Here is a 27805-nt window from a genome sequence, read left to right as displayed (position 1 = left end):
ATGGAGGGCACTAAGGAGGAAGAGCTGGTGCAGTGCCCCGTGTGCTTGCGGGAGCTGCCGGCCGCGCACATTAACTCGCACCTGGACCAGTGCTTGCAGGCCGGGGAGAGCGAGGTGAAACCGGACTCTTCGCCCCTTTGCAAGCGGCCGCGCATCGCCGCCGCCCCGGCGGAGGGGGAGCCGACGGAGGCCCGGCCGGCCGCTGCCCCATCACTCGCGTCCCTCTTCCACAAGAGCTGCGGCGGCGGACAGAGCCTGGAAGCTCCCGGCAGGAGGAGTGGGGCGGGGCGGGAGGAGGCTGCCATGAAGCCAGAGAACGGAGGCTCAGCGGCGGCGGGCAGCGGTGCGAGCCTGGCGCAGAAGTTGGAAGGGAAGCCCCTTGCCGAGCGGCTGCGGCCGGACACGCTGGGGGATTACGTGGGGCAGGAGCGGGTTCTGGGATCCCAGACGCTGCTGCGGTCCCTGCTGGAGTCCCACGAAATCCCCTCCCTCATCCTCTGGGGACCACCGGGCTGCGGCAAGGTGAGTGCCGCCACCGGGCCCCGCCGCCGCTGCTCCCGCCTTGCCACCGGGCCCGGGGGGTAATGGGTAGTGACGAGGCCCAGGTTCGCACCCCGCAGTTCGGGTTGGATGCTCGGGCCCTTCTGTGCTTAACGTGGCTTTCGAGGCTGGTGAACTTAAAGGGTGGGACGTATTTATCTTTCTGAACTCAGCCTTTTTCTCCTGTTTTCTTGGCTTCTGCCGTGATGTCTTTATGGCAGCTGGTACCTGCAAGCTTCCACCTGGATCGCAGTACCGCGGCCTGCCTGCTGAACCAAGCAAAAGTACCTCACCCACACCCATCCCGTTCCCAGCAACTTGCACTTCGGTTCTGCATGCCCCTGTTGGCTTCATGTAACTTAAATTTGTTAAACTCCAAAGCCATTAACTGAACCACAGAAACTGAGGAGCTTAAAAACAGCAGCAAAACAGAAAACAAAACAAAACCAGCAGCAAAGTGTCTAGGAAATGGGGTGAAATACAGGCCAGGTGCTGGCATAGGCTTTGCTTCAGGTCACAAATTCCAGCCCCTGGCAGAAGTCAGCTCACATGCAGAAGGGAGCCATGTGCTCATCTACCTATAAACAAACCCTCTAAGACCCATCAGTCTTTGCAAGATCTATATGCTCTTATTTTCTCTCGTCTGAGATAACCAGGGTTGACCGTGGTGAATCCCAAAAGGCACTGGAATTGCAGCACAGCTGTGCAGGGATCCACAGCTGTAGCCAGAGAAGGACCAAACGAATGCCTCAGATGCCGTCAGGAGGGAGCACTCTCCCCTTCTGTCCTTTTCCTCTCTATTCCAGATTTGTAGGGGAAGGTGAAGCTAAGGAAGCAAAATACACGTTTGTCTTTGCCAGTCTAATGTGTGTGCAGCATTTTTTGCATATATATATATATGAGAGAGAGAGATGTCTTGCATTTTTGTGACCATGTGTGGGAAGTCTGTGGTAGGGAAGATAATGACTGATTAATTGATGCTAGCAAAGGAGTTAAGGGCAGAGCAGCAGCTTGCTCTTCTCAGCATACTTGAAGATAAGATATTTGATACATAAAATTAGAAGAATAAGACCACTTAATCACAGTTAATAAGGAACAGTTGTAGAAATAATTGGTAGCTGAATAGTGTTAGCAGTGATGAAACAAGTTGTTTAGGCTAGACAGCATACACCTGAAAAGAACCAGCCAGTGACCTTAAATAGTTGCAGAGCTCTGTAAAATAATGAGGTAATATTAGAGAGGAAGGTACAGGCAGATAAGGTGGGAGAAGAAGTAGTAAAGAAGGTATTTTTTCTAAAAGATCCTTAAAGGGGAGGTGGATTAACTGAAGCAAGATGGCCAGAGAGAGAAAGTGGAATTAAATTATGTATTAAATAAGAATCTGCCTTACTGATCAACCTGTTCAAGGACTTGTTTCTGTATTTTTTAATATTTTTCTGCCTTGGAACACTGGTTATCTCTGTCAGTAATGTCTGCTTGCTAATTCTTGAAGTTCTTTTTCTTTAGAAAAAAATGTGGTTACAAATGCAGTGGTAACAGCAAAAGACACATACGGTCTCTGAAATGAGAACGGAATTCAGTGGCCTTTGGGTTGTAATCTAATGAACTGGCCATCTTTGGCTATGGAAGTGTTTTTCATGAGCTTGTTGATAGCTTCTGCTTATGTTTCAGGTCCTCTTTAGAAAAACTCTATGGTACAAAGGCTGTATTTGAGTAACAGGTAATATGTTTCATGCCTGTAATAACAGCTTTCACTCATGACCTGTCTTCCTCATGCATACGCTTTATTTGGAGCTGTATTTGGTAAGCTTGTTTCTCCTAGGGTTTAAATTCTGCTGCTCATCAGTCATCTGACCTGACTCAAGACTTTGCCTTTTTACCCTGTGAAGGAACAGTTCTACACAATTTGTCTGTTGTGTTTTCTCTCTCTCCAAGTACTTATGCTGTTGGGTGAATCTTCTCCTGTGTAGGTTACCCCTTCTCAACAAATAGTTTTGAGGCTACTGCTTTTAGCTAGCTCTTGGTGGACCACCTGTTCTTGGCTGAAGCAGAAATTCCTACTTGCAAAAAGTTGAGCTTCTCCTTTCGCCCATTCACCCAATGTTTCTAGGATGGTACTAGAGTATAGTTTCATGTCGTGCCTTCTTCCCATAAATTGTGTTGTCTGCCTTGGGTAAATGGCTGAAAGTTCCACCCTTTATTTGGATGTTTTCGGTTAAATTTCTGTCCTTACAGATTTAATGTGCAAGGCAATATAGTCCCCCTAAAGATGGAAAAAGAAGCTTGTGATTGTCTGCCTGCCTCATTCATTTGGGGTGTATATATGTTACGTGGCTAAGAAAACATTTCATGAGAGTAACCTGAAACAGGTGGAGGGAGGATGCACATATGAAAAGGAAGCCCATTTCTCTTTCTGTGAAGAATCACATTGCTTGAAAGATCTTATGAAGGAGAAATAAGTATTCTCACTGCCTCAGGACCTGGTTGGACTGTTAGTCAAAGACATCCTCTGTTAAGTACAGTCTTTTTCAGTGGGAAAAATACTAAGAAGTAATTGTGCGTTATGTAGCTTCAAATGTAACAAGCCCATGGGCTGAGCTCTGCCCATCATATAAAACAGCCTTACCTTAGAGGGTAGGTGCTAAAATAAGAGTATAATTAGATATGTTGGTCTAAATTGAAAAGTGCTGTGTAAGATGGTCATAGACTTAAACCTCTTCACACTCCTGCTGCCCATGGAATCTGGTTATTGCAGATAAGGCTTTCTACCATTGCTTACAGACAAATGCCATGCTAACTGATACTTCTTTTGAAAAGGGTAGGGTAAGACTAATTAAAATGTAACTGGAGATAGAACTAATCCTTGGGACTAAATTTCAAATTAGTTCATGTGGTATTTATCAGTCTGGACCTTTATGAGAAGTAGTAGTTCAACTAATCTTTTCTAAGTGAGAAAAGAATAATCTTGGCTATTAAACTGCATGTATATAAATGCATCGTTTCATACTGTAGGTCAGGAGTACTTATCATGACTTTTATCATGAAAAGTAAGAAAGCTAGACACCTGAGTAAAAATACAGTGACTTTGTACTCCTCTGCCCAAGTCAAAAGCAAAATGAGGGTACTAATGTGAGTTTGTTTTCTTTTGAGTTCACATCTGTATTGAGTCATCTTATTCTAAGGAATGTGATCTTTGTTCTTTTAATTTGTCATCCAAGGTACTCTAGATGAAAAAAAAGCTTTTACTCTTTGGTTTTGTTTTCATTTTTGTCACTATTGAGCATTGAACACAAGAACATATTTCCTACTTTTAAGCAGCTGAGCATACTCAGGCCAAGAGAAGAAACACTGCCTCAAAGAGATGCCGTGGTTATTAACTTAGGAACAGTTAGCTTGTTCATCCTGACTATGCAAATTTTTAGAAGCCTGTATGAATCCTAGTGTAATCTGAGTAAGATGTACTATGATTTATGACACCTTAATGCAGGGATTTAGATTTTTGCTTGTCTGCCATGGGGCACCAATTTTAGTAAAGAGTTAGCAGGGGACACAGCGTAACTTGAGCATGGAATAATTTTGCTGCCACAAATACAGTTTAAGCTGTACAAACCTGAACGTTCTGTATTTATAAACAGTAAACATTCTGTCTTATGTTTGCTGTTTAACAAGAAAAAACATAGGCAGCAAGTGTCTGGATCCTGCTCCCTACAGAAGACAAGACAAAGAACATTTGTGTGTTATTTTCTGGGCTCCTTATCTGCAATCTAGTACTAAAGTAAAATATGCTGTGTTCCTATTACTGCAAAACACTGAAAACCCCAGTAAGTGCTCTTTGACGTTTCTGTTGAATCTCCACTGAGATTTTGTTTCTGCAACTTCCTAGAGTTTCTCTTCTTTGTGTGTTGATCCATTGGCACACAGACAGCAAGTCCAACTTACATACTTTGCTTCCCCACATATTTATTGACCTCTCCTTCCAGCGTTTTCTATTTTGTAATTGAAGTGATTACCTAAATGGCTGTTTGATTACTTGAGTGTGTTTCATCTTCTCTTATTCGTACTGCTTGGGGCCTGATTTGAGCATGGTGTCTTGTACTGTAGTGTAGGGTGAAAGTTGAGAACAGCTTTAAAAAATGGGTTTGTCTTTGCAGTGGCCTGGGAAAAGTCTTTAAATGCAGTGGGTTATGTTGCTTATGCCAGTCTAAATCAGGAATTAAGTTAGAGTAGCTCTCTAAGAAGAGAAAACTGGAAGAGTACAATTTTATTTGCAAAGCTGGTGGAATGTAAGGAGACAAACCTGGATGCAGCAAATGGAGGCAAGGCTCCATTTCAGTAAACATTATGCCATGACCTTGCCTCTGTGCTTGGTCTGCCTCGGGTTCTGGAAGTGCTGTGAACCACATGCTGTGGCTGTTGTTCAGTGACACCTTACTCCTCCGGTAGTCTCACAGGGGAGGCTATTTGGGGTGTGAGGAAGCAAACAAGATGGGTAAGAATAGCTTCTGCCCTTACATAAGTGACAACTGCTGCCACCTTTGATTGCAATTATCTCTATAGGCAGTGTCCCTGGGCCATGTTCATCTGCTGTCCTGCCAGTTGTCCTTTAGCCATGGCCTGGCTCACCTCCTGTGACGCAGTGGGTCAGCTCAGCAGTGCTGGGTAGGACAGACCCCTGATTTTTAAGCTGGATCCAAGGGAACTGCTTCCATGGCCAGCATCCAGTGATGCTGGCACTGTTGCTGTCTTGCTCAGGGCTATGGAACAGAGCGTGGCCTTTCTGGACTGTTTGTCTACCGCAGGATGACCCTGCTGCCTACTGCCCTCAAAAGGAGGAGAGGCTGTGGGTGGTAATACCGGGTAAGCAAAGGTACAGAGGTGTTGACCAGAGTAAAGGGGTGAGAATACAGGGAAAGTCATGGTCGGGGGCAGCAGAAAAAAGCAGGATGCCATTTCAGAATTCTGAACGTAATTCAGACCTTACAAGTCTATGTAGCTAGCCTGTTGGGCTTATGTTTTGTGTTAGGCTGTCAGTCTTTTTGTCATCCCTGCTGCAAACATAATTTACATGTTGTTTGCTCTGGAGCCAATGAGCAAAGTCCCTTGGTGGAAAGCCAAGATGTCAACTAGATTTTACCTGCTCAGGAATAATCCACACTGCACTGCAGTCTATGCACTCATCTGTGCCAGATAAGCTTTGGTCAACTAAACGTGTCTTAGCAGACCATATACCTTCCCAGACTTGCTGAGAGAAGCCTGTATGTTGGAAGAGCCCAGAGAAAGCTCTTGTATCAATGTGCTCCCTTGAAGCATAGTACAAGTGTGAACTCCTCATGAAAAGGCTGTGAGAGATGAAAATGTCTGTGGGGCTGGACCAGAACGAATGTGAGCTATTCTGCACACCTTGCAGGAGTTCTCTCATGTGGCTAATGAAGACAGTATAGATATAACCTGAGAGACTGTGTTTTCTGTGACATCTACAATTTAGCAGCTTTGTTAAATGTATGGAATTAAGGAATTAATGAGGAAAATATCCAGGCAACCATAGTCAGATCCCTAAACAAGGTCCACCTGATCTTTTACAGAAGTGAGGAAAGGATGACCTTAGGCTCCACAGTCACATTCTTGACTAGAGCTTTCTTGACTATGGTATGACCATATATGCTAATCTCTTCCCAGTTATTTCAGTTCTACTTTCTGAAGAGAGATAGGGATACCGCTCTTTATTTCTGGAAGGGACTTCAGTGGGCTAATGCAGTGGGCATAGTTTAATAGCCTGGTAGAGGTGCAAATACTTCTAAGCAGGTAACATTAGTACTGGACACCAGCATCGATAGGATGGGCTTAATTTGTACATGCTCTTCAAAGTTTTCTTCCAGCCATTGGTATGAGCTTGCATTGACTGGAGAAATAGGTCACATTCAAAGTGATTTGTCCAGCCAAGGAAGCTTGTAGATGTGCATAAAATTCTTGTCTCCTGGTACAGACGTCCAACTAACCCGAACAGCAGATCTGACTTAGGTGCTTTGACACAGAGGGGTGTTCTTGGCTCCAGGGTTACTGTTATTTCACCCACAGCTTGTATCAAAGCAGGAAAGAACCAGTAGTATAGTTGGGAGTGTACTCATTTGGTTGATTGGTGGGTTTTGGTTGTTTTGGGGTTTTTGTTTGTTTTTTTTTTTTTAAATCTGGTATGGTTGCAGGCTTTTGGAAAGAATGTTCTCATGTAGGTTCACACAAAGAAATTTGCAGGCTGGTGGAGGAGAGCTTCATTAGTTGTTCTGTGTGTGTAACTAGTCTGGAAATCAGTGACCACAGGCTCAAGTTGAAAGTGTTATTCATTGCTGAGTAATAGTTTATGAGTTTTTTGGTGGATATGTTTCCATGTTTCAGAATAGCTTCTCAGGATGGTACTTCTTTAGCCTGTCTAAACAGGTAAATCAGTATCTCTCACTGATATATATCATAGAATGTATTATCCCAAACTGGAAGGGACCCATAATGATCATGAAGTCCAACTCCTGGCTCCACACAGGACCAGCCAAGTCAGAGCGTGTGACTGAGGGCATTGTCCAGACACTTTTTGAACTCAGCCAAGCTCAGGGCTATGACCCCTTCCCTGGTGACCCATTCCAGTGCCCAACAACCCTCTCAGTAAAGAACCTCTTTCTAACATGCAACTTAAACCTCCCCTGTCTCAGCCTCATGCCGTTCCCTCGGGTTCTATCGCTGGTCACCAAAGAGAGGAGATTGGCACCTGCCCTTTCACTCCCCCTTGTCAGGAAGCCATAGACCATGATGAGGTCTCCCCACAGTTTCCTCTTCTCCAGGCTGAATAAACCAAGGTACTTCAGCCTCTCCTCATAAGACTTCCCCTTCAGACCCTTCATCATCCTCGCTGCCCTCCTCTGGACACTCTCCAATAGTTTTGTGTCCCTCCTGTACTGTGGCACCCAAACCTGCACACAGGACTCAAGGTGAGGCCGCACCGGGACAGTGTAGAGCAGGACAATCCCCTCCCTGGACCGGCTGGCAATGCTGGGCTTGATGCACCCCAGGGTACGGTTGGCCCTCCCAGCTGCCTGCCCCTTAGTTTACAGGAAACTACTTCTGTTCCTCCCTATAAGGAAAAAAAGTGATCTAAAGAAGATACATCAGTAAAATAAAAGGAGCAGAATATCAACTTCTTTATGTGTATTCTTTCTGGTTGGTAATGCTACTTCTGATACGGACATACTGATTCATACCAAATTGGCACCATTTTAAAAGACTTTTTTTCTAATGTAAGAATCAAACTTAATTCAAAATTTATTTCAGATACTGAAGGCTATTCAGTGTGCCTTAATCCATGTTGGATTTTTAATTTTCTTCTTGTACTCAAATACATACATTGGCCCTGAATTTATTGAGAGAAGCTAGGGGTTTAGCATACTAGTTGCAGTTCTGTGCTAGTGCCTTCATTCTTAGACAACCTCGTTTAAGTTATGTCTCAGCTGGGATATATGTTCCCTTGCTTGTAACCTGATAGTAATGAAGAGGGAGAAAAAACAGCATAAAAAAATGAGCTCACGGGATGTAAATGAGCTCACAGGCTTCGAGAGGCATGCAGGAAGTTTGACCTGTTGTATATGATGGGCAGTTTGACTTGCTAAATGATTGATTGTGCAGAACAGATGGAAGAGGCCATGGGCATACCTGTCTGCATCTAGTGCTGCTTTTGAAATGCAATGTATGTTCTTACTGCAGCCTTTGTTGACCCAGAAGTTGCCAGAGCGGGAGAGGTACATGCTGCCTGAGAGTAGTGCAGCAGTTTTCAAACAGATTCTTGGCCTTACAGTAACTTTCAAACAAATCTCTTTGTAATTTTTCCTTAAATTAGGGGTAGAAATGTGTGTTCAAAGACGTTTCCTAACTGTCTATCTGAAGATTGTATGTCAGATTTGACTAATAGAAAAAGGTAGAAATTCCCCCTCTTTTTGGCTAACAAATGTAATTTTCTTTACTAGTATTTAAATGTCTTGCAAAATTGTAGCAGCGTTAACTCTCAGTTTTTTACTACAGGCTGTGCTGATTTATTAAAAAAAAGTTCACCCTGGGTGTAGAAAAGCACTGATCTCTGCAGTCTTCTATCACACTGATTTAGTTCTTCGACTGTGCTGACTAGTTCCTTTCATTTCTCATCAGATGAATGAGGGCCAGGATGCAGTGTGAGCTGCCAGGTTAAGTGGAACTTCAAGAATGAATAGACATTCAATTTCCCCATGCACACTTCCCCTTCCCCTCACATTTTCCCTCTCATTGTAGCTGCTTTTAGGCAAGAGGTACATACATCCTTTTTCATGGTCAGGTTTGATATATTGTGGGTTTCCACGCTTTCAGTGGGTTTTAGGGCATAAGGATATCCTCCAAAGGTGCATTCTGAATCAAAGCATTTTTGTAAGCTTAGTTTCAAAGATAGTTACACTTCTGGTTTTTGGTTTCTCAGATCTTTCTGATTTCTGTGGGCTTTGCTGCGGGTGCTTTCCAGTGTGTCTCCCCAGTCTTGGGTTCTGCAGTGATCCAGGGAGGGGAGGGGAGGGGTTGGTGCTTTGAGCTTCAAGGGGTGTGAGAGAGGATCAGATACAGGATGTGAGACTTCTATTGGGATGTGAAATGACACCTCTTCTGAAGACAATCAGGAAGCCCTTAGCAAAACTAAAGCAGGAGTACATCCTCCCCCATAGCCTCCCCTTTCCCATCTTGGGCTGGTTGACATTTCAGGGATGAGGATATCAATTAAAGAGTCGCAAAGTGAATGAGGTCCTGCTAACACCACTGGTAGTCATGTGGTGGGTGGCTGCTTCTGCAGCCCCCCTACGGGAGCATCAGGGTGACCACCTGCTGCTTTAACCTCAGTACTTGGAATATCTTGTGAAGCTGTTTTGTCAGCACCCTTCCCACTCCTCAGCTGCTGAGGCTTTCCTGTTTTCAGTCTCCTTGTGCTGCTACTTTAATAGAAGAGTAAGCTCAATGGAAGAATCACTCCTTTTTCTCTAGTGATACTTTCAAACAGAGATCTGCTCTGCTTGGGACGTGCAGATACACCTGCCTTTACTAAGGGCAGTGAAGGAAGGTCTGAGAACTCTGCCTGTGATGTGTTCAGGTGTAGGGAATCTACCTGGGAGGTAGTGCCATTCCAAAGGTTGTTTCTGTGCTTTGGTAGGCTCAGTGGAATTCCCTACAAATAACTTATGATTTGGAGGAGTTGTCTATAAGGGAAGAAAACCAGCATAGCTGCTCACTAAAAGCAGCCAACAGTTTGTTCACTCAGCTGCCTTTTACTTCCCAGGGCCAGCATTTGGTTACTGTTGACTATGTAGATCTCAGGAATTAATTTTTTTTAAGTGTAATTACAGTTTTTCAGTACTAACTTTCCTGTGCTTTTGCAGAGAACAGCTTTCTGATGGACTGCGTTTTTATGTGCAGTGGAAATAGAAAAGGCTTTAATTAACAACACTGTGTAGGCTTTCATTTCTTAAATGTGGTTGCACTGTAAACCCTTCTGCAGGTGTCTTTGGGGTAGTCCAGCTCTTTATCCATTGACATACTCTGCTAAATAACTGTATGGCAAATTGCAGTCAGCCTGTCGTCTTTGACAGGAATGTGTTTGGCGAGGAGTTGTTCTTCCGTGGTAGAGGAGACAGCTGTCACTGCTGGCCTTCTCAGCGTTGGGACTGCAGAGCTCCAGTGCGTAAAAGCCCAGGCATTAGAAATGCAGTGGTGGAATTGGCAGCTACCTCTAGCAGGAAGTTTTTAAGTCTTCTGTGTGCTAGAATAGCATGAACTAAAATACCTCACTCTATAAACTGTCAACGCTGCCCCTGTGTCTGGAATATATGGTTTTATTCTTTACATGTTTCCTTCAAATGAATACTTTCTGTGTCCAAAATAATTTTTACAAAGCTTTCTCCTGTTGCTTTTTCAGACTACACTGGCACACATCATAGCCAACAGCAGCAAAAAGAACGGCACGAGGTTTGTGACACTGTCAGCCACAAGTGCCAAGACAAATGATGTTCGAGATGTCATCAGCCAAGCCCAGAATGAAAAAAGACTCTTCAAGAGAAAAACTATCCTCTTTATTGATGAGATCCATCGTTTCAATAAATCTCAGCAGGTACTGTACTACGCCCCTTTTGGAGAAAAGCTTTTGTCAGTACTTCTGTAAGATTCCTCACTTTGCCTTAAGATGGCTGCTTACTCTGGGCTTTTGATTTAAAGTAAATGTTTTTAGTAGATGAATTAGGGAGAAACATAAAATATAAATTCCATTACTAACTTCTAATCACTGTAAATTATTGTCATTCAAAGTTTTAAATAAAAAGCTGAGCTATATTTGTAGTTGACTTATATGCTGGGCTTTGTATGACATTTTTCTGAAATTTTATTTCTGCAAAGTCATGTTAGTAATGTTTGCTGCGTATGTCTTCATTTCAGCCTCCACCCTGTGGCTAGCATTCTGCATTACCTTTAAGAAGGTCTGGAATGTGAATGTGCCTAGTAGAGTGGGTAGGTGTTTTAAGGATTTTCCCCTCATAAAGAGGGGACAAGTAAGGCATAGCATGGCACGGCACTTTGGAATAACACATTGCTGCAGTCATCGCTTGGGTGGGATTTATTTCTTTTTCCTTTCCTAGGTGTAAGCTTTTTCTAGTCATACTGTGCAAAGCTTGAATTCTGTACTACAGGTTACAGTTTTCATATTGACCTACACTGCAGTCTTCCTGTAGTTTTCTGAGCCATCTTACAGAATTGTGTGGGGACTTGTAGCCTTAAAGGTTGAATCAAAGACTATTTAGAAGTAGCTTAACTATTTGTTACACTTGATAATGCAATTTCCTGATATCTTACATTTGCAAAGCAATAAACCAAAGCCACATAAATGAGCTAAAAAAATTGCAGACTTTTGATGCTCTTTTTCACCTGGTAGGGTCATTCTCAGTGCAAGCATGAGTTATTAAGGTGAACAGCCCTTTCCGTGCTGCGCGCATGAAATCAAATCATTTGAGCTCAGATAGCTGAGCAGATGAGCTGCCTTGTCAGTCAGGTTATTTGTCATATCAACAGGGAACCCAAAGACGTTAAAAATGTAGCCTACTCACATGGGATGCTTCAGGTTGTCGTTGATGGAGATCAGTTTTTTCTGCTTCCCTCCCATCCTCAGGACACTTTCCTTCCTCACGTCGAGTGTGGGACGGTGACCCTGATAGGAGCCACCACAGAAAACCCTTCCTTCCAAGTCAATGCCGCTCTTCTGAGCCGATGCCGGGTGATCGTCCTGGAGAAGCTCTCTGTCGAGGCGATGGAGGCGATTCTGATGCGGGCCGTCAGGTCCTTAGGGCTCCAGGTTTTGGGCCAGGGTGACCAGCGCGGCAGCTCTGCAACTGGCAGCAGCAGTGAGAGCTCAGAGTGAGTACTTTATGGGCTGCAGGGTGTTAACGCACACAGCCTGAGGAATTGACTGCCTGCCAGGGAGAGAATGAAGCGGTTGGGGGTGGGAAGAGAAACCCTAGCCACTTCTGATAGTAAAGAAAAGAAGTGGCAGCATATGGCAAAGACAGGGGTGACAGGAGAGAGAGAATTCAAAGCACTGGCTCTCTCCATCCAAAACATAATCTCACCGTCTGGATTAAGAGTGTTTTAAACTTGGATCTGTAGCTCCTGACTCACCCTCCCAGGATATTTAAATCTGAGGACTCGCTGTGCAAGCCTGTAACTCGGACTTTCTCATGTCTTGATGTGTGTTACTTCTTGCTGCTGGTTATAAAAACATCACAGTACCATTAAGTGTTGGATGGGGCATCCCCTCTTAAATTAATTTGGAAGTTCCCAGCAAAAGTTTGTTGTTTTCTGAGAAATCTCTTTTTAACAAGAGCAGGGAGGATACTACTGTTCCTTAGTGGCAGGATAAGTGCTGTGGTGTGTTTTATGTTGTGCTGCGGGGAGGGGGCGCTGTTGCTGTGAGGCGCTAGTAGCTTGTTTTTTCTCCTCCTCTTGTTCTTCAAGCCAGATAGTCACATTAAATGTTTGAGAGAGTTTTGGGGGAAAAACGAGGTCCACGTTTGTCCATAAGGGATGTTATCTGCCTTTTGAAATGGCTAGCTGGCAAGTAAGAATAATGCTTGGTACTGCACTGTTTTCAGGCAAGTTATTACAGTTCCTTCATGTTGATGCTTATGCGTGCTGGTAATGTCCAGTGCATTGGCATGGTGGCAATGGGGCAGGTGCTCTGTATGAAATAAATGAGAGAGAATCCACTTTGTCCTTTAGTTTTATCACAGAATATAAATTCAGAGAGTCACTAACCTGAGCATTGAGGGCAGGGAAGGGAAGCTATTTTCTTTTTATTTTTAGGGTGCCCTGCCTCATTGTTGACTCATTTGTAGCTTTTACATACTGTAGTAATGTGAATTTTAGAAGAGAGGGCAGTATTGCATGTCAGCCCTAACGTAACGGCACAGCTGTGGCTGTGGCTACACCCCGGCCTGGGGTTCGGAGACTTTCCTTTCTGTGCAGGATTAAAGCACAAGGCATAGTTTCAGCTGCAGTTGTTTGGGTTTGGGTTTCGCTAGACTCTCCATATCTGTAACCTTCTGTTAGCTACGGATGATTTAAACAGCACAGTGTGGTGCTTCATCAAACTGAAAGGAGTCTGGCAGGGAGACTGTCAGGCCAGCACAGTTTCAGAAGTCTGTCTGTGAAGGGAGAAGGCCTCACTCCAATAGCTAACATGGGAGCCAAGCATTTAAAAATAAAAGTGGGGCTCAGAATTTAGGAGTGTTGTCTTTCTTGCCTTTCCCCCTGTTCTCATCTGCAGTTGATATGTGCTGCTTCTGATGAGTTTGTTTTTTAATAAGCAATCCTATCCCTTACCATGGGGTTTTGGTAGTCGTGTTAATTCCTCCTTACTGCTTCATTGTCTGTACAATTTCCTTTCCACCTACTGCTCTGCAGGAGCAACTGTGTCTTACCTTTTACCTCTTCACCTCCCTGCCTCTGTGAAGCTGGGCTGTCATTAAATGCAGGCAGGTAACAGTGTTCATGCTCTCCTGAGGAGTAAATGAGAGTCAATTCAAGTTGTATCAGTTCTTCACTGTGCTCACCTTTGTTCCAGGACTGGGAAAGGAGCTGTAAGGCAGCATGTCCTCAGGTATAGGGCATGCCCAATTTGGAGATGCTGGAGAGGTGTGTATGTCGAATTTTGGATTTCATTTCCTTAGGGAGTAAGTTTCCCATCCCAAGCCACAGAAGTGCTGTATGAAATCCTGCATGTGCTGCTTGGCCTCAGCTTATCAGCTGATCTTGGCAGTGCATCCCTTGTCTGACACACTGTCTGATCTAGATCAGATTTTGAAGAGGATGATTCTTTGTGGTTTCCTCTCCTACCCTGAGGAATAAGGCAGGGATGAATCTTCCTTAGTCTCTATGGATATCTTCTGTTCTCAACAAGAATGCAGCCATCACAGAATGAGTCAATAGGTTTCATTGTTTCTGCACTCCATGCGCAGCAGCAGTTATCAAAAGGAAAGCATGCTCTACCAGATTTGCTTAATTTTTCTTGGTGGATTGTCCATACCCTTCTTCCACATTTGTTGCAGGTTTCTGGTGAAGTTAGGTCACCTGGCTTCTCTTTCATCCCACTGTGGCCTTTTCTTGCTGTAAAGCTGAAGCATAAAGAACTAGCAGGAGGTGTTACCTACTTTGGTATCTTTCTCTTTGTTATGTCATCGTGCTTATAAAGCTTTTTAAACAGTTTTTATATTAGTTACCAGATTTCTTTGTGTTACACGTGCATCAACTTTACTTCTGTTGAATTGTGCCTCTTGAAGCCTGCAGTAAGTTAAGCTAAAAGAGGGGTGAATACAGAAGGAGAAATCAGTGGTAAAGAAAGATGCTTTGTATTGCTGACATTTCCCTTGTGCTTTCTGTAGTTTATGCTGTCTCAGTGGTAGCACAAGCTGTTCTGAGTGCCCACTAGATTTGTACTGCGTCAATGATGGAGGAAATAGAATTTTTTTATTATTATTATTGGCTTTTTGTGTTTATCATTCAAATGCTGCCGTCAGAGTGGTATCTCCAGTTGAAGTCAGATGGCAAAGTGGATGGTGGAGTCATGTATTTGAAGTTAAATAGCACAGAAGGCGCGCAGCTGAGGGCAATGAAAGGATCCCCAGTTTCCTGTTGGCAAGCCCAGACATCATGCAGTTAGTTCAGCTTGTCAGTGGCTGCGTTACAAGTACTGACAGGTTTTGAGTTTGCTGGTTTGTAAATTGCAGTGTAGAAGATGGGCTGCTTTTGGGTATTCAGTGTTGAATACCTTTTTGAAAATTGTTGCCTTTATGGAACAGCCATCCAGGTTCCTTGCTGGTAATGTTGGTGCTGGGATGAGGCCACATTCTAAGTCAGTGCTCTGAGGCAGCGAGCAATCCATATTTCGGATGAAGAATCGTGCTTGCCCACAGAGGTGTTGTAATCTGTCAAGGAATGAGCATCATGAGAATAATTTTCCTGAGAAAATAAGGAAGTACTGTTTCATCTGTGAATAAAGGCAAGGATACTTTATTTCGTTTTCTGCCTAATTATTTTAGAGTCTTTCATCATACGGGTTCTCTTTTTATTTACTCTCTGATAATGCTTACGCCCCCTTGTCTTCTGATCAAACACTGTGGTGATGTGCAGGGTTTATTAGTAGTTCATTATGTGTTTCACGTTGGTTCCTGGCACAAACTGGCTTGAGGGTGTGGAGATAGGGAGGAACTGAAAGAAGGATTTATTATCCGGTAGTGGTAGTTTTCCATTCCTTAAGCTGGTATATCACCTTCAGCTTAGTGAGTGATGGATCCCAGGGTGTCCCTTTTGGCTTGTTTATGTTTTTATCTCCAAGTATCATTGGATACAAGGTACCAGCATTGAGTGTGGGCGTCCAAGTGGGTGTTCAGTGTTAATTTTGGAGAGGGAAAAAAAATACAAGATTACCCTTCTGCAAGAGGCTCAGGAACTTCAGAAGACATTTGAAAGCAGTGGGGGGTGTTCTGCCTCACAGTTCTAGGGTAAGCAGAAGTTAGGTAAATGAAAGGGTGTAGGGCACTTTTTCTTCTGAAGACAGGATGGACTTTAAAACATAAAATGCAGCAGGTGTCTTTTGGAAGCCATGGTATTAAAATAATTATCATTTTTGTTTCGAAATTAGGCTACTGCCTAGTGAAGTTAAATCATCTAAAAATAAAAGGAATTTAAAGGTTTAATTCCTCAAAAATATTAACAGAATTCTGTTATTCTGAGCATAAGATATTAGTGTTTTCAAATGTTGAGTGTGGAACTTGGAATTCCCTGAGGTTGTGGAATAGGGAAGAGTTAGATTATTTGTAATCGGTGACTGCCATCAATACACTGTGCAAACAGCTTGTGTATGGAAATTTTCTCCCTTTATTCTTACTCTCTGTTACATCCTGTACAGTGTGCTATTGCTGTAGACATGGGCTGGAGCAGCCTAATACATTCCACTGGAATGGAATTTTTGTTACTACTGTGCTTTAACTTGAAAGTGGACATGAAAGTGGACAAGACCTTTGCTTGTAACTAGATTTTTCTGAACATCCTTATGCAAATGTCTTTCAATTCCTGTAATACTAATTGCTTGTGTTGAGTCAACAGGGAACAACAATCCTATAGCAGATCTGGAGGGGCAGAAATACCACTGGGCTTTCTTACCCAGCTTGTAATTAGCAATTGAATGGCAACAGGGCTCTGAGGCCTCAACTGTGTTTGGGATAGGCTGTTCTTAGCCTCTTGGGAACTAGTACCTCCCTTTTAGTGCTCTCAGTGCTTCCCTTCCACTCAGTGAGTAGAATTGTGGGCATTGGTGTGAGGAGGCCTCAAGCACATGATGTCTGCAAACAGCAGGCAAAGAGCTCAGTCCTCACAGGTGAGACCTCCTTTTCAGTCCACCCGGTTGGTGCATCCAAGGTGTCTGCCAGTGTGAAGTACGTTTGGGTTTGTTCCCTGTTGATGGAGGTATTAGCAGCAGGATGTCTGTGCCTGCTGGTGTCTTTTAAACTAGCTTTTGCTTTTTTGCTGGCTTATTTCGGTGCATATAGAAAATCTGATGTCCGTCTGTAGTGCTGAAGGGTGAACACCACTCCCTGGTTTTCAAGGAGTTGGATGTAGAAGATAGCTGGCTGAGTTAGGTGCTGTGCTGTTATGTTCTGTTGCTTCCCCACTCGAACACAAGGAATGTGTTTGAAACACCTTGGACAAAGGGTGGCTGTTTTGGAGTGTTGCTGTGTGTGCATGTTGAATTTTTTCATAGCTTTATCAAATGCATGAGAAATCAGGAGATGGAAATAAAAATGCAGCAAGTTGCATGTGTGTATATAGGTAGAATTATTTTTCTCACAGGATGTGGCTCCTGCTGGCTACTCTCTGCAGCAGGGGTTATGACCGTAGAAGACATTTGTCAGCATTCACTTGTAGTGGTGTGGATTAAGATTGCAGCCCTGCAAGCTTTTTCCTCTCACGTATGGGCAGGAGAGGACTCGGATACTGAATTGAAACACTGTTGGAAGTTTTTCCAGTACCTACTGTCTTTATCTTTTGTGTGATGCATGCAAGGTGGGTTTGCAAGGAGAAAGAGGAGGCAAGTAATGAAGAACAGCGGATTTGTGTGTCTGAGAAACCTGGTGTTGCCTGTTTGTACACCCCTGGTAATAACAGTTCTAAATCCTTCTGCTGAATGAGGTGCAGGGCTGTTGCGAATCCTTAATTGACCAACAGAGGCTTCATAAGAAATTTCCTCTCACCCCGAGCTCTGTGCATTAACCTCACTGGTATGTGTCACGCTTCATTTTCAGTCCACTTACTAGAAATGGCAAAGTTAGGGCCATTTCTTAATGCCATGCTTTAACTCCCCTACCTGCTGTTTCCAAATCAGATCAGTTGTACCTTCCGTGAGACCCATTGCCTTGTCTGCATAAGTAAAGTTTGAGGGTCAAACCCTCAACACTGTGAATATGAAACGTGTGGAGTTGAGTTGGTTTGCATGTGCCCAGAGAGTGGGGAGTCCAGCCCAGTAGATTAAACCCTTGAGAAAGAGCTGGAGGACTTTGTTACTTTGCCAGATTTTTCATAGACCTGCTATGACATCTCAGCAGATCCTTCACCTGTTGCTGCAGTTCTTAAATCTTCCCATCACATTCACTTAGATGGTGTGTCAGCTGGAATTTGGCCTTCTTCACATGTTTGTGTAGTCCTGGCACACTCAGAGTAGCAGGTGGCAGGAACAGTGGCTTGCATGTACTGGGATGCCTTTTCTTTCTGGTCAGGTATTTTTTTTTGTACCTTAGTGACAAAGTTGTGCTTGTTACCATTTTGACAAAAATAATGTAGGATGCATATATGCTTTAGAATGCCCACAATACTTCCAAATGTTGCTTTTTAAAGAACATCTGATAGCCGCTCTTCCTGTTGGTAGAGGTTCAAAACCTTATGCTAAGTACTTAAGACACTGTTTTATCACATGCCTTTGGATGGGTTCCTACCTTCTAATCGTCCTTCCAACAGGGCGTTGGAAGTGCTAGCTATGAAGTGCTACCAGAGTAAAGCTTTGCAAAGTTCAACTGGATGTGCCAGAACTTTTATCAGGCAAAGCCCTAACCGTGGTTTCCATAGAACTTAGTGAGATGAGGAAGAATAAGGGGGTTAAATAGATGAGAGTTCCCTCCCCTACCTTTTTCATGCACAGTTGTATTTAACATGCATTGCGGCAGGAGGAGGAGGGGTGAGGTCCCACAGTGTTCTCCCAGGCTCTGCAATGCTTAATCATGATAGAATGAGTTAAGAACAAAAGTTAAACCCAGCTGCCTCTTGATAAACTCTGTAAAGAAATGCCATGGCCAGCATAGTCTGCAAGGAGAGGAGTGTGATGAGGGTAACAGCCTATGTAATTGTGTTGCAGATTCCCGGTGTACATAGAGGACAAAGCTCTCAACACCCTCGCCTACCTTTGTGACGGTGATGCCAGGACTGGACTGAATGGGCTCCAGTTAGCAGTTCAGGCCAGATTAGCAGCAGGAAAGACCACTCCTTGGAATATTACCAAAAGTGGTTCTGCAAGTGGCATTCTGATAACAGAAGAGCACGTAAAGGAAGGGCTACAGCGATCTCACATCCTGTATGACCGAGCAGGTGAGTAGCTGATACAATAACTGAGATGCAGCATTCTCAAGAACTGATAGCCTCTATAATTTCTGTTTCTTCTCCCTCTGTAGTACCAGCTGCTCCAGCAAAATTGTGGTTGTACTGAGATTTGGCTTAAAAATTACTTTTGCTTTACAGTGTAGCAGGCCCATACAGAAATTCTTTCTAAATCGGGTTTCCTCTTATCAATTAGAAAGTGTAGATTAACTGAGACACATATTTGCTGCCCTGAAAACAATTATTTGTTCTTTAAGGTTATTGGAATATTGTCCTCTAAGGGGCTTGCAGTGTGAAGAAGGAGAAGTAATTCCATGAACGGATTTGTTCTTGGAGGGTCTGTTGCACTACTACTCCTTTGAAAGTACTGGAAGTACTCACATTCACGGCAACACCTTACATGAAAACCTGAGCAGTTTGCTTTATTTTTAAAGTCAGTTTTTAAGGTCATGAGTTTAGTAGCTTGCTTAGGGCAGGTCACATAAATCTAATTGCATTTAATGTTACCTAATGTGATAACCACTCTTGCTGAAGTTGTGACTTGGCAAGGTTGGGCATCACAGTAGTTGGCCACTATACCATTTTATGTGAGAGGGTTAAAAATGAGAGGGTGGATATTTGAGATTAGGTGAATGCTCTTGAACACATATGCTAGTCCTTCAGCAACACTCGAGTCAGCGTGCAGAGTAGTTAATATCCAGCAATTATGCCAAGCGGTATTTGGAGAACCAATTGATTTTTGATTTGCCGCTGTACCTGATGCACTCAGTTAACTGTCACTACTCAAAACCTGCAAGGAGAGATTTCTGGAGGTGGTTTGTGACGTGCACACCTGCTTGCAGCTGTCTTGCTGCACAGAGGAAGCAATGGCTCATTGTCAGGGAAGCTTCAACGGGGCATGCACTGCTGTGATGGGCAGCTGAGGAGTGGAGGGTAGGCAGAGGGAGAGAGAAGTGTGCCAGGGTCCGTGGCAGGAAGAAGTCGTGGTCAGGTGGGAGCGGAAAATCTGACCAGACGCTGACCGTAGTAAACTGGCCAGATTTTCTGCCACGAGTCTCTCGCGTCGTGCAGGTCCCTTGTGCGTTTGCTGTCGCCTTGTGGCCGCTGCCGCGCAGAACTCAAAGTGGCTGTGGCCGCCACTCCCAGCCCTCCTACCCCTACACGTCCCCTTAGAGACGGCGTGCAGCGCCTCTTCCCGAGCCTTGCTCCTAGCGTGTGTCACCCCCTTCTCCCTGGCAGAAATCCACCCAGGGCTGTGCAGGGGGGTGGGGTTTTTTTTGTCAAAGGTTTTCAAAGAGGGGTGGGAGCGGTGAAAATTTTGGGGTTTCTTGCTTGTCTGAGTGCCAGAGTGCCCGTGTCACAGCAACAGGTCACCTGAGCACGTGCATCTAGAACATTTCAGTCTGTGTCTCACGTGACCCTTTTTTGTCTGTAGAAGAGATACCTGGTGGTTGCTTTGTGTGCGAAGGGCTTCTGGATAGAGGCTACTGTATAAAGACAGGCATTATTGTAGCATGTTGTAGCCTTTTGAATCACAGCTCTTGAGGTAGAATCTCCAGTCTTCTAATAAAGTGTTTCAGCATAATAAACTGAAGGGACACACACAATGCTCTCTAATCATGGTAGTAGCAGCGTATGTTTGGTTGGAGTGTTCATGTAGTGACTGTCAACTAATTGAACAGTGTTCAGAGTTGTGTAGATACGGTATTTTGATTTGATGTAATTGTTTTTGCTCACCTTCAGCAAAATTTGGCAAATATATGTAGCTGGGCACACACCTTTATGTACCTTCATCAAGTAGTCAAGGAAGGAAATTCTTCTCAGTCCAGTCATCAGGCTGTTGCTCTGATCTGTGTGCAAATGTGTAAAGATAAGATCTTTGGGCAGATAGTCTGTGTATTTTAGCTGGAAGGACAAAGAAATAGCTCTAGTCAAATTTCACCACCAGCAGTTGCCTTTGTAGTGTGAGCAGTAACAAACTTATTTATTCCTATTTTAGCTTTCAATTGCAATTTTTAAATTTTTTGAGATAATTATGCAGTAACCAAATTAATTAAACTGCAGATGGACAAAGACTAGATATTTAAGATAAAGTTGTATTGTCTCTTCTTCCTCTTAAGTATTGCGTCTTCACATATGGTAAAGACTGGGAATGTGTTAGGCTGAAGACAATTCATTCTGTAGTCTGGAACAGGTTGTTTCTTCCCTTCCTATGGAGAAGGTGTCTCACGCCACAGTGTTCGCCTGCCAGCTTTATTGTTTTCTGCTAGACCAGAAAGAGAAGGTTTTTTACCCGTGCTGTCTTTCTAGTCTTTGCTCCAGTGCTTTTTTCCGCCCTTTATCAGCGAGCAGATGATGTTTACCTTTGGCTAAAACAGACAGGAAATGATACAAGATAGGGACTTTTATTTTACTTTTGCCCTCTACCTGACAAATAGAGATTGCTTAAGAAGTCCAGATATTAATTATGATTGGTGCATGAGGCCTTTTCTCTGTTGTTTACCAGTAAGACTTTAGGTAAATTAACATCTTAAGTAAGCTGAAAACTCTCTGTAAGCCCACAAAGTGATTTAGAAGCATATAAGCATAGAATCATTTAGGTTGGAAAAGATCCCTAGGATCATCAAGTCCAACATGCACAAAACAGGGAATCAACAGAATTTATTCACATACATACTTTAGACACTATAAAGTCCTGTCCTCCACACAGCCTTTGTGCAGTCCGTTGCTTCTCTTGGGAAGGTGTTTGCCTTTGTAGAAACTGCACAGAGCAGATGTATTTTAATTTTGAAAACTCTTTAGACTTTTGATACCAAAAGTGTCCAGGATGCAGAACAACAGTGATAGGTAAGTTTGCATGTGTCTGTCTCTCGACTGAATTCATAAGGCCAAAATCTATATATTAGTTTACCAGTCTGAGAGACAGGGCAAATAAATAAAGGTTATAAAATGTTCTGTCATTTTTTTTTAACTGCTTCTGCTGTCTCACATAGAAAAATGTATAAACTGTATTTTTAAATAAGAAACTAAAACCTCTTTGTCTTTAATTGAAACCACATTTAAAGTAAAACTGCACAGTTTTTCTGAAGAAGTCCATGTCTGGTGTGTATTTGTTATGTTGATGACTCAGTCACCAACATTAACTTTGTGGGGAAAGAGTTAACGGAAGAACCCGGTCCCCTGTCTCAGTCACATACTCTGAAATGCCCCAGAGGTCTGTATCTCTAGTCCCAAGATAGCCTCTGGCTTCCTGCTGCCTCTCCAGCTGGTATCCCCAAGTACAGTAGCCTGAACAGTGTATAAAAGTGCTTCAGAAAAAAAAAATAGTATCTGAGCAAGTGCAACTTCTGGAGGTATTTAGAGGCCACCTTCCTTGCCTGAAAGAGACCAAGAGACGCCTCTTCAAGGGGATGATGCGAGTTCAGCTGCTTGGGTTTATTGCTGCTAACCCAGAGGTTATGGTGGAGCAGGAGCATGCTGTTTGTGTTGGCACGAGCCGTGGCTGGACACCACGGGGCTCTTTGTGAGGAGTCCCATCAGAAATAGCTGCGTGCCGGCCGGCGCACGCCAGCCCCGCGCGCGCTAGAGTTCTGCGCGGAGCCACGCTGCAGTGTGAACAGCGGGGCAGGAAGATGGACCCAGTTTCTCACCTGGGAGGCGGTGGTCTTGCTGGCTATGAAAGGAGCAGTTGCAGCAATAAGGGGGCTTTGGTTTTCAGACTCCAGGGCTGACAAGCCACAGTGATGTGTTCTGACACAGCCCTCGGGCTGTAAATCCTTTTAGCCATAGGGAAGAAGAGAAATTTTAACAGATGGTTGTGCATGCAGCCAGTTGCCTTTATAGTATACAGCTAGCTGTGAGCCAAGGAATGCCAGGCACTCTAAAAAATAAAAAAGGCAGATTATGTGGAAAGTTTAACAACAATATCACAGCAAAATACTCTTACAAGCTTGATTAAAAGAAATGCATAAGAATCAAAACCAGCTGCACAGAGAGAAATTGCAAGCAGAAGGGTCTCAGTCAGAGTGTTTAATATTTTTAACTGTAGCCCCAAAAGATCTGTCAAATGGCTTTGTTTCTCTGTGCAGTCTGTATGTGATCTCACATTAAACTTTAATGTTAAAAAAAGTTCCTTGTAAGTGCTTCAGTCTTCCCACCCCTTGCTTTAGCAGTCTGGCATTTTCAGGTAGCTGACTTTTTTGTTTCATTTAGTTCATGGCTTTTTGTTTGAGCTGCTTAGTTTTCAGGAGGACCCTTCCAGGCCCCAACATTTCATAGTGGTTTGCCAGGGTTGTGTGCTGTGTGGCCTGTTTCCTCCAGATTGTGTAATGTGCCATCATCATATATCTACAGCAATATTTCCTCTGTTTCCTCATATAATACATTGAACACGTGGCTAATTTGCAGCATGCTTTTTTCAAGCTTTAGTTGATATGAAATTTCTTTAAAAAAAAATATCACTAGTGTATGGAGCTGGATTTCTGTGATTCTCCTGTTGCCTTCTCAGAGCTCTGTGCATTTCCAAAAGCAATGGTCAGGGGTTTATATACATGCTCGTAGTTCATTATCTGTCAGGAGCTATTTATATACAGGTCATTAGATTAGCAAATCCGAATTGTTTGCCTATAATGTTTTAAAAAAATCCTACTTCTCATCTGCTGTTGCTTTGTTATGCTTATGTAATCAGTGGAGTGATCCATGTGGCAAAGTGTTAAGGTGCTTGAAAACATGAATAAACACTTATCACAAGTACAGAGAACTTGGAAAAAGGCATCACATTCACCTGCTGTTAGCTAGTAAAATGTATTCTGTTCCTTTAAATGCATTTCACTTAATTTCCTCCTGACAGCCTTCTGTATCTCTTTTCCCCCTATTCTGCACAGGAGAAGAACATTACAACTGCATCTCTGCCCTGCATAAGTCTATGAGAGGCTCAGATGAGAACGCTTCCCTCTACTGGCTTGCTCGGATGCTTGAGGGCGGCGAGGACCCGCTCTATGTGGCGAGGAGGCTGGTGAGGTTCGCCAGTGAAGATATAGGTCAGTATTTGCAGTGTTTCATGTGGGAATATCGTGCTGAATGCAAATCTGCCAGGCTTCTGGTTTCCAAAAGTCAGCATTGGATGAAAAAAGCAAAACAAAGCCAACCCCAAAACTGCCATATATGGAGTAAGTACAAAACACTTCAAACGCTCCACATCCAAGAAGAACTTCACCTACATGTGGTGTCGTCGTGATGATTACACATTGCAGAAGTTCTTTGAGGTCGTGTTTTGGCCGTGTATTAACACAGATTCCTTTAAAGTCTAGTGACTGCAGGGCACCAATAAACTTGAGTCGCCAGGAATGTGTATTTCAGGAACGTCTGTGGTGTGTGGGTTTTTTAATGACTGTGGAAGGTGAACGCCTACCCTGACTTGCAAATTTCAGGTTTGATAGCTGGCTCCCTAGTTGTAAGACCTATTGATTGACATATCCCCCAACGAAAGCAACACTTGTAGCATACATGTGGTGGGTGAAGAGCTGTGAGATCTGAGGAAGGTGTATGTTTTATGCAGCAAAGTTTCCCCGTTTTGTTCTCCCTTCTATAAAGTAAGCAATCAGACGCTGTCAGCTACTGCTCAGGCTGCCACCGTGTGGCAGCAGATTCAGACTGTAAATGATACCTGTGATTTGGACCTTTCTTTGGGTGGGACAGAAGGAGGAAGGTTGGGGATAGAGGGACTACTTCTTATTATGTACAGCAAAGTATTGCACCAGAAGTTCCAGCATCTGGGAAAATAGATGGGAGGGGGAAGGTTATCCATGCACAAGAAGAGGGAGAAAGAGAGAAAGATAGGTAAATTGACTTTAACCTGGTTTTATGTGATCTCTTTTTGTAGGGTTGGCAGATCCTCTCGCTTTAACACAAGCAGTTGCTGCTTACCAAGGTTGTCACTTTATTGGAATGCCAGAATGTGAGGTAAAGGCTTCATTTATTCATTGAATTGAAAGTACTGCAAATTGTAAAACCTAGTCATAATTATAAAAAGAAACAGATTGCAAGGACGAAACAAAATTTGTTACTTGCTCATTCAGCACACCCTTCTCTGACAAGTAAGAGGCCATCATAACTCTTAAAAGGGATTCTGTAGTTTGAAATAAAATTCCCTGCATATTTTTTGTTAAAATGTAGTATGTTGACTAACATCATTTTGCTCTGTCTGTTTTTCTTTGCTGTTATAAATAAACTACTATATTCTGATGTTCTAGATTAGCCACTCTTTCTAATAGCAAAAAATTCTGAAGAATGGTGGTGTTATTAAATAATAATATTCATATCAGTAGCAGGCAGAAGTCAGTTTTAAAACATAATACCTGCCATACTACACAAACAACATGAATTAACAGACCTTTTCTCACAGAGCTTAAACACAGTTAACATTCTCCCTTTTCTTCTTTTCCAGGTCATTCTGGCACAATGTGTAGTGTATTTTGCCAGAGCACCCAAGTCTATAGAGGTCTACAGGGCGTATAACAACGTCAAGGAGTGTCTGAGAATGCACACAGGACCCCTGCCGCCTGTTCCGCTGCACCTGAGGAATGCCCCAACGAGGCTCATGAAGAACTTGGGCTATGGTAAAGGCTATAAATACAACCCCATGTACAAGGAACCTGTAGAGCAGGACTATCTGCCCAAAGAGTTGAAAGGAACAGACTTCTTCAAGGAACGAGAGACATGATGGCCTTGCTCAGAATGGGATTTGATGTTATGACTCGTACACTTTTACTGGGATGGAAATTCTTATGGTTCCAGCAATCTGTTACTGTTGTTGAAAGTATTAAGCCACTGAGCCTTTCAGATACCTTCTTATCCTTCTGTTTTTCCTGCTGTGTTTTGTAAGGAATTACAGCTGAACAGTATAGAAATGGAAAAAAAACCAAGTTTTATCAGTATTGTGCTGTCACCCTCTGGTTCACATGGAGAAGAAATGAGAAACCTGTGTGTCAGGCCCTTGCTGTGAGACAAGTCAGATCAGTGTGCCAGGTTTTGAGAATGTTTGTTATCCAGAAAAATAGTAAATTGTATTCACCCTGCTAAAATACACTAAAAAATATAATTACAGTGTAATTCTTGCTCTTGTGATGTTCCAGAGACTTAATTTTTCACTGCAACATTTACTGAGCCAATAAAGTTCTTAAAAATAGTGTCTACGCATTTGTTTAAATGTTCTTATGACAGCAGTGTGGAAGTTTAAAGTTTCTCTGTCACCCCCGCTTTCCAGAGCAAGTCTAAATCCTTTTGGAAGTAGAATAGTCATGAAAATAGCTGAGTTACATTTGGTTTTAAATTGTATCATTTAAGTTTTTATTGTATTATGGCATTCTGGGAAGTGCATTTTGAAAAGGACATTCCTGGTGGCAAAGCACAGCACATACATGTTTCCAGTTGCATTTCAGGAATTCCATTTGTCCTGGTTTCAGTCAGGATGGAGTTAACTTCATTTGTAGCAGCAGATGGAATGCTGTGTTTGGGAGTTAAAATGGAAGCAGTGCTGGTAACACCCTGATGTTTTTAGTTGCTGTCAGACAGTCAAGGACTTTCTCAGCTCTTCATATTTCTCTATTCATGAGAAAGGAGGGGCGAAGCCAGGAGAGGTGACCCAAACTGGCCAAAGAGAGTGTTCCATGTCAATTACATCCTGCTCAGTGTAAAGGGGGGGCTGATGGGAGGAGGAGCAGGGGCGGCTCCGGGACGTGCGGTTCTTGGGGGACAGTCGGGTTCTGGGACGGCTCTGGGTTGCACCGCCTGAGCTGTGGGTTCGGTGAGAAACTGCATTGTGTATCAACATAGATTTTTGCTCTAAAGTCCTGTTAGCATTGTTATATTGTATCTTTCTGTTATCTTAGTAAACTATCCTTATCCCAACCCATGGGCCTTTTAGTTTCTTGGTTTTGGGGTTATTTGCCCCTTCCTTTTCCCTTCCCTTGCCTCTCACCCCCCCCCCCCCCCCCTTCCCTCTTCCCCTGCTCTTTTCCTTTAAGGAGCAGGCAGCTGCGTGGATCTTGACTCTCAGCCGGGGTAAAACCACGACACCATTAGCTTTGAACTGGAAAGCTGAGAGACGCAAGTTGACTCACTGCTGTTACTATGGAGAGTTTGGCTTCCTCTTCCTACTGAAAACATATCCACATCCAGGGTTGCTGTTGACTGGACATTTCAGTAAGTAGAACGTGGTGGCAGTGTCCCTGCTGTTGACAACATTCCTGCACTTAAGTGCTGACTGTTTTTCTCAATCCTCTTCAAGTGTGCAGTGTCCAGTGTGCTGAAAAGCCAGCAACTGCTAGCTAGCAGCTGGGTAGCAGACGAGGACCATGTTTGGCTAGAATTAATGCAGATAATTAACAAAGATTTTCGTTACTGAAACGCTGAGGAGCCACAGGGGCAACGGTATGTAAAGCATACACTGGTGGCCAGTGATGAGGATGTGTGCCTTGGCTGAAAACCACCACTGATGCAGTAGTGCAGAGCAGTTACTGCTGGATTTGCATGTAACTGCATTGATTTGCGGGCTACATGCGGTATATACCTCTGTTACTGGGGCTATACTGGTTACCTGATGGATGTCAAGAATTCCTGGCAGGATGCTCCTCAGTTTATGAACTGTGGTGAGATCAGAGCCTACAAGGCTTTACATACAGCTTCCGACCTTCTTGCCGTGTTCAACTGAGAATGCCACGTCCCTGTTAAAAGGAGGAGGTGGGTCTGCTGACTTTCCCAAAAGGTGTCAGAAGGCTACTAGCTCTCCTCCAAAAGAACTTTGTACCACAGATATTTATTTATTTATTTATTTATTTATTTATTTTTAATAATACTGAATCATTTGGGGGTTTTCTGATATGTTGGTTGTAAACCAACAGCGCTTCGCTTCATGTTTACAGCATTGCATTTAACAACTTGTTTTTTTTAAACTTGCGTTCAGCTACCTAACTCAATTTGTAAGTAAACACTTCATTTCTGGGCAAAAGAAGACAAGCATTTTGCACTGGGGCTGTAT

At 43.4% G+C, this 27805-nt stretch overlaps 1 protein-coding gene across 1 annotated transcript; it reads left to right on the top strand.

Annotated features, from left to right (window-relative positions):
- Window positions 1–26615, top strand: WRNIP1 (WRN helicase interacting protein 1; the record flags this gene model as incomplete). The annotated part of the gene is made up of 7 exons (XM_084280021.1): window positions 1–522; window positions 10502–10693; window positions 11741–11985; window positions 18530–18759; window positions 23652–23807; window positions 24650–24729; window positions 25214–26615. 7 exons carry the CDS (start codon window positions 1–3, stop codon window positions 25487–25489), a joined length of 1701 nt encoding a protein of 566 aa, XP_084136147.1. The 3' UTR covers window positions 25490–26615.
- Between the last annotated feature and the right edge of the window lie 1190 nt (window positions 26616–27805).

This window comes from Gallinula chloropus (genome assembly GCF_964237585.1).
Source record: "Gallinula chloropus genome assembly, chromosome: 2".
Taxonomy (NCBI): domain Eukaryota; kingdom Metazoa; phylum Chordata; class Aves; order Gruiformes; family Rallidae; genus Gallinula; species Gallinula chloropus.
The sequence above is the reverse complement of the archived record's forward strand: the minus strand, read 5'-3'. Positions and strand labels throughout refer to the sequence as shown.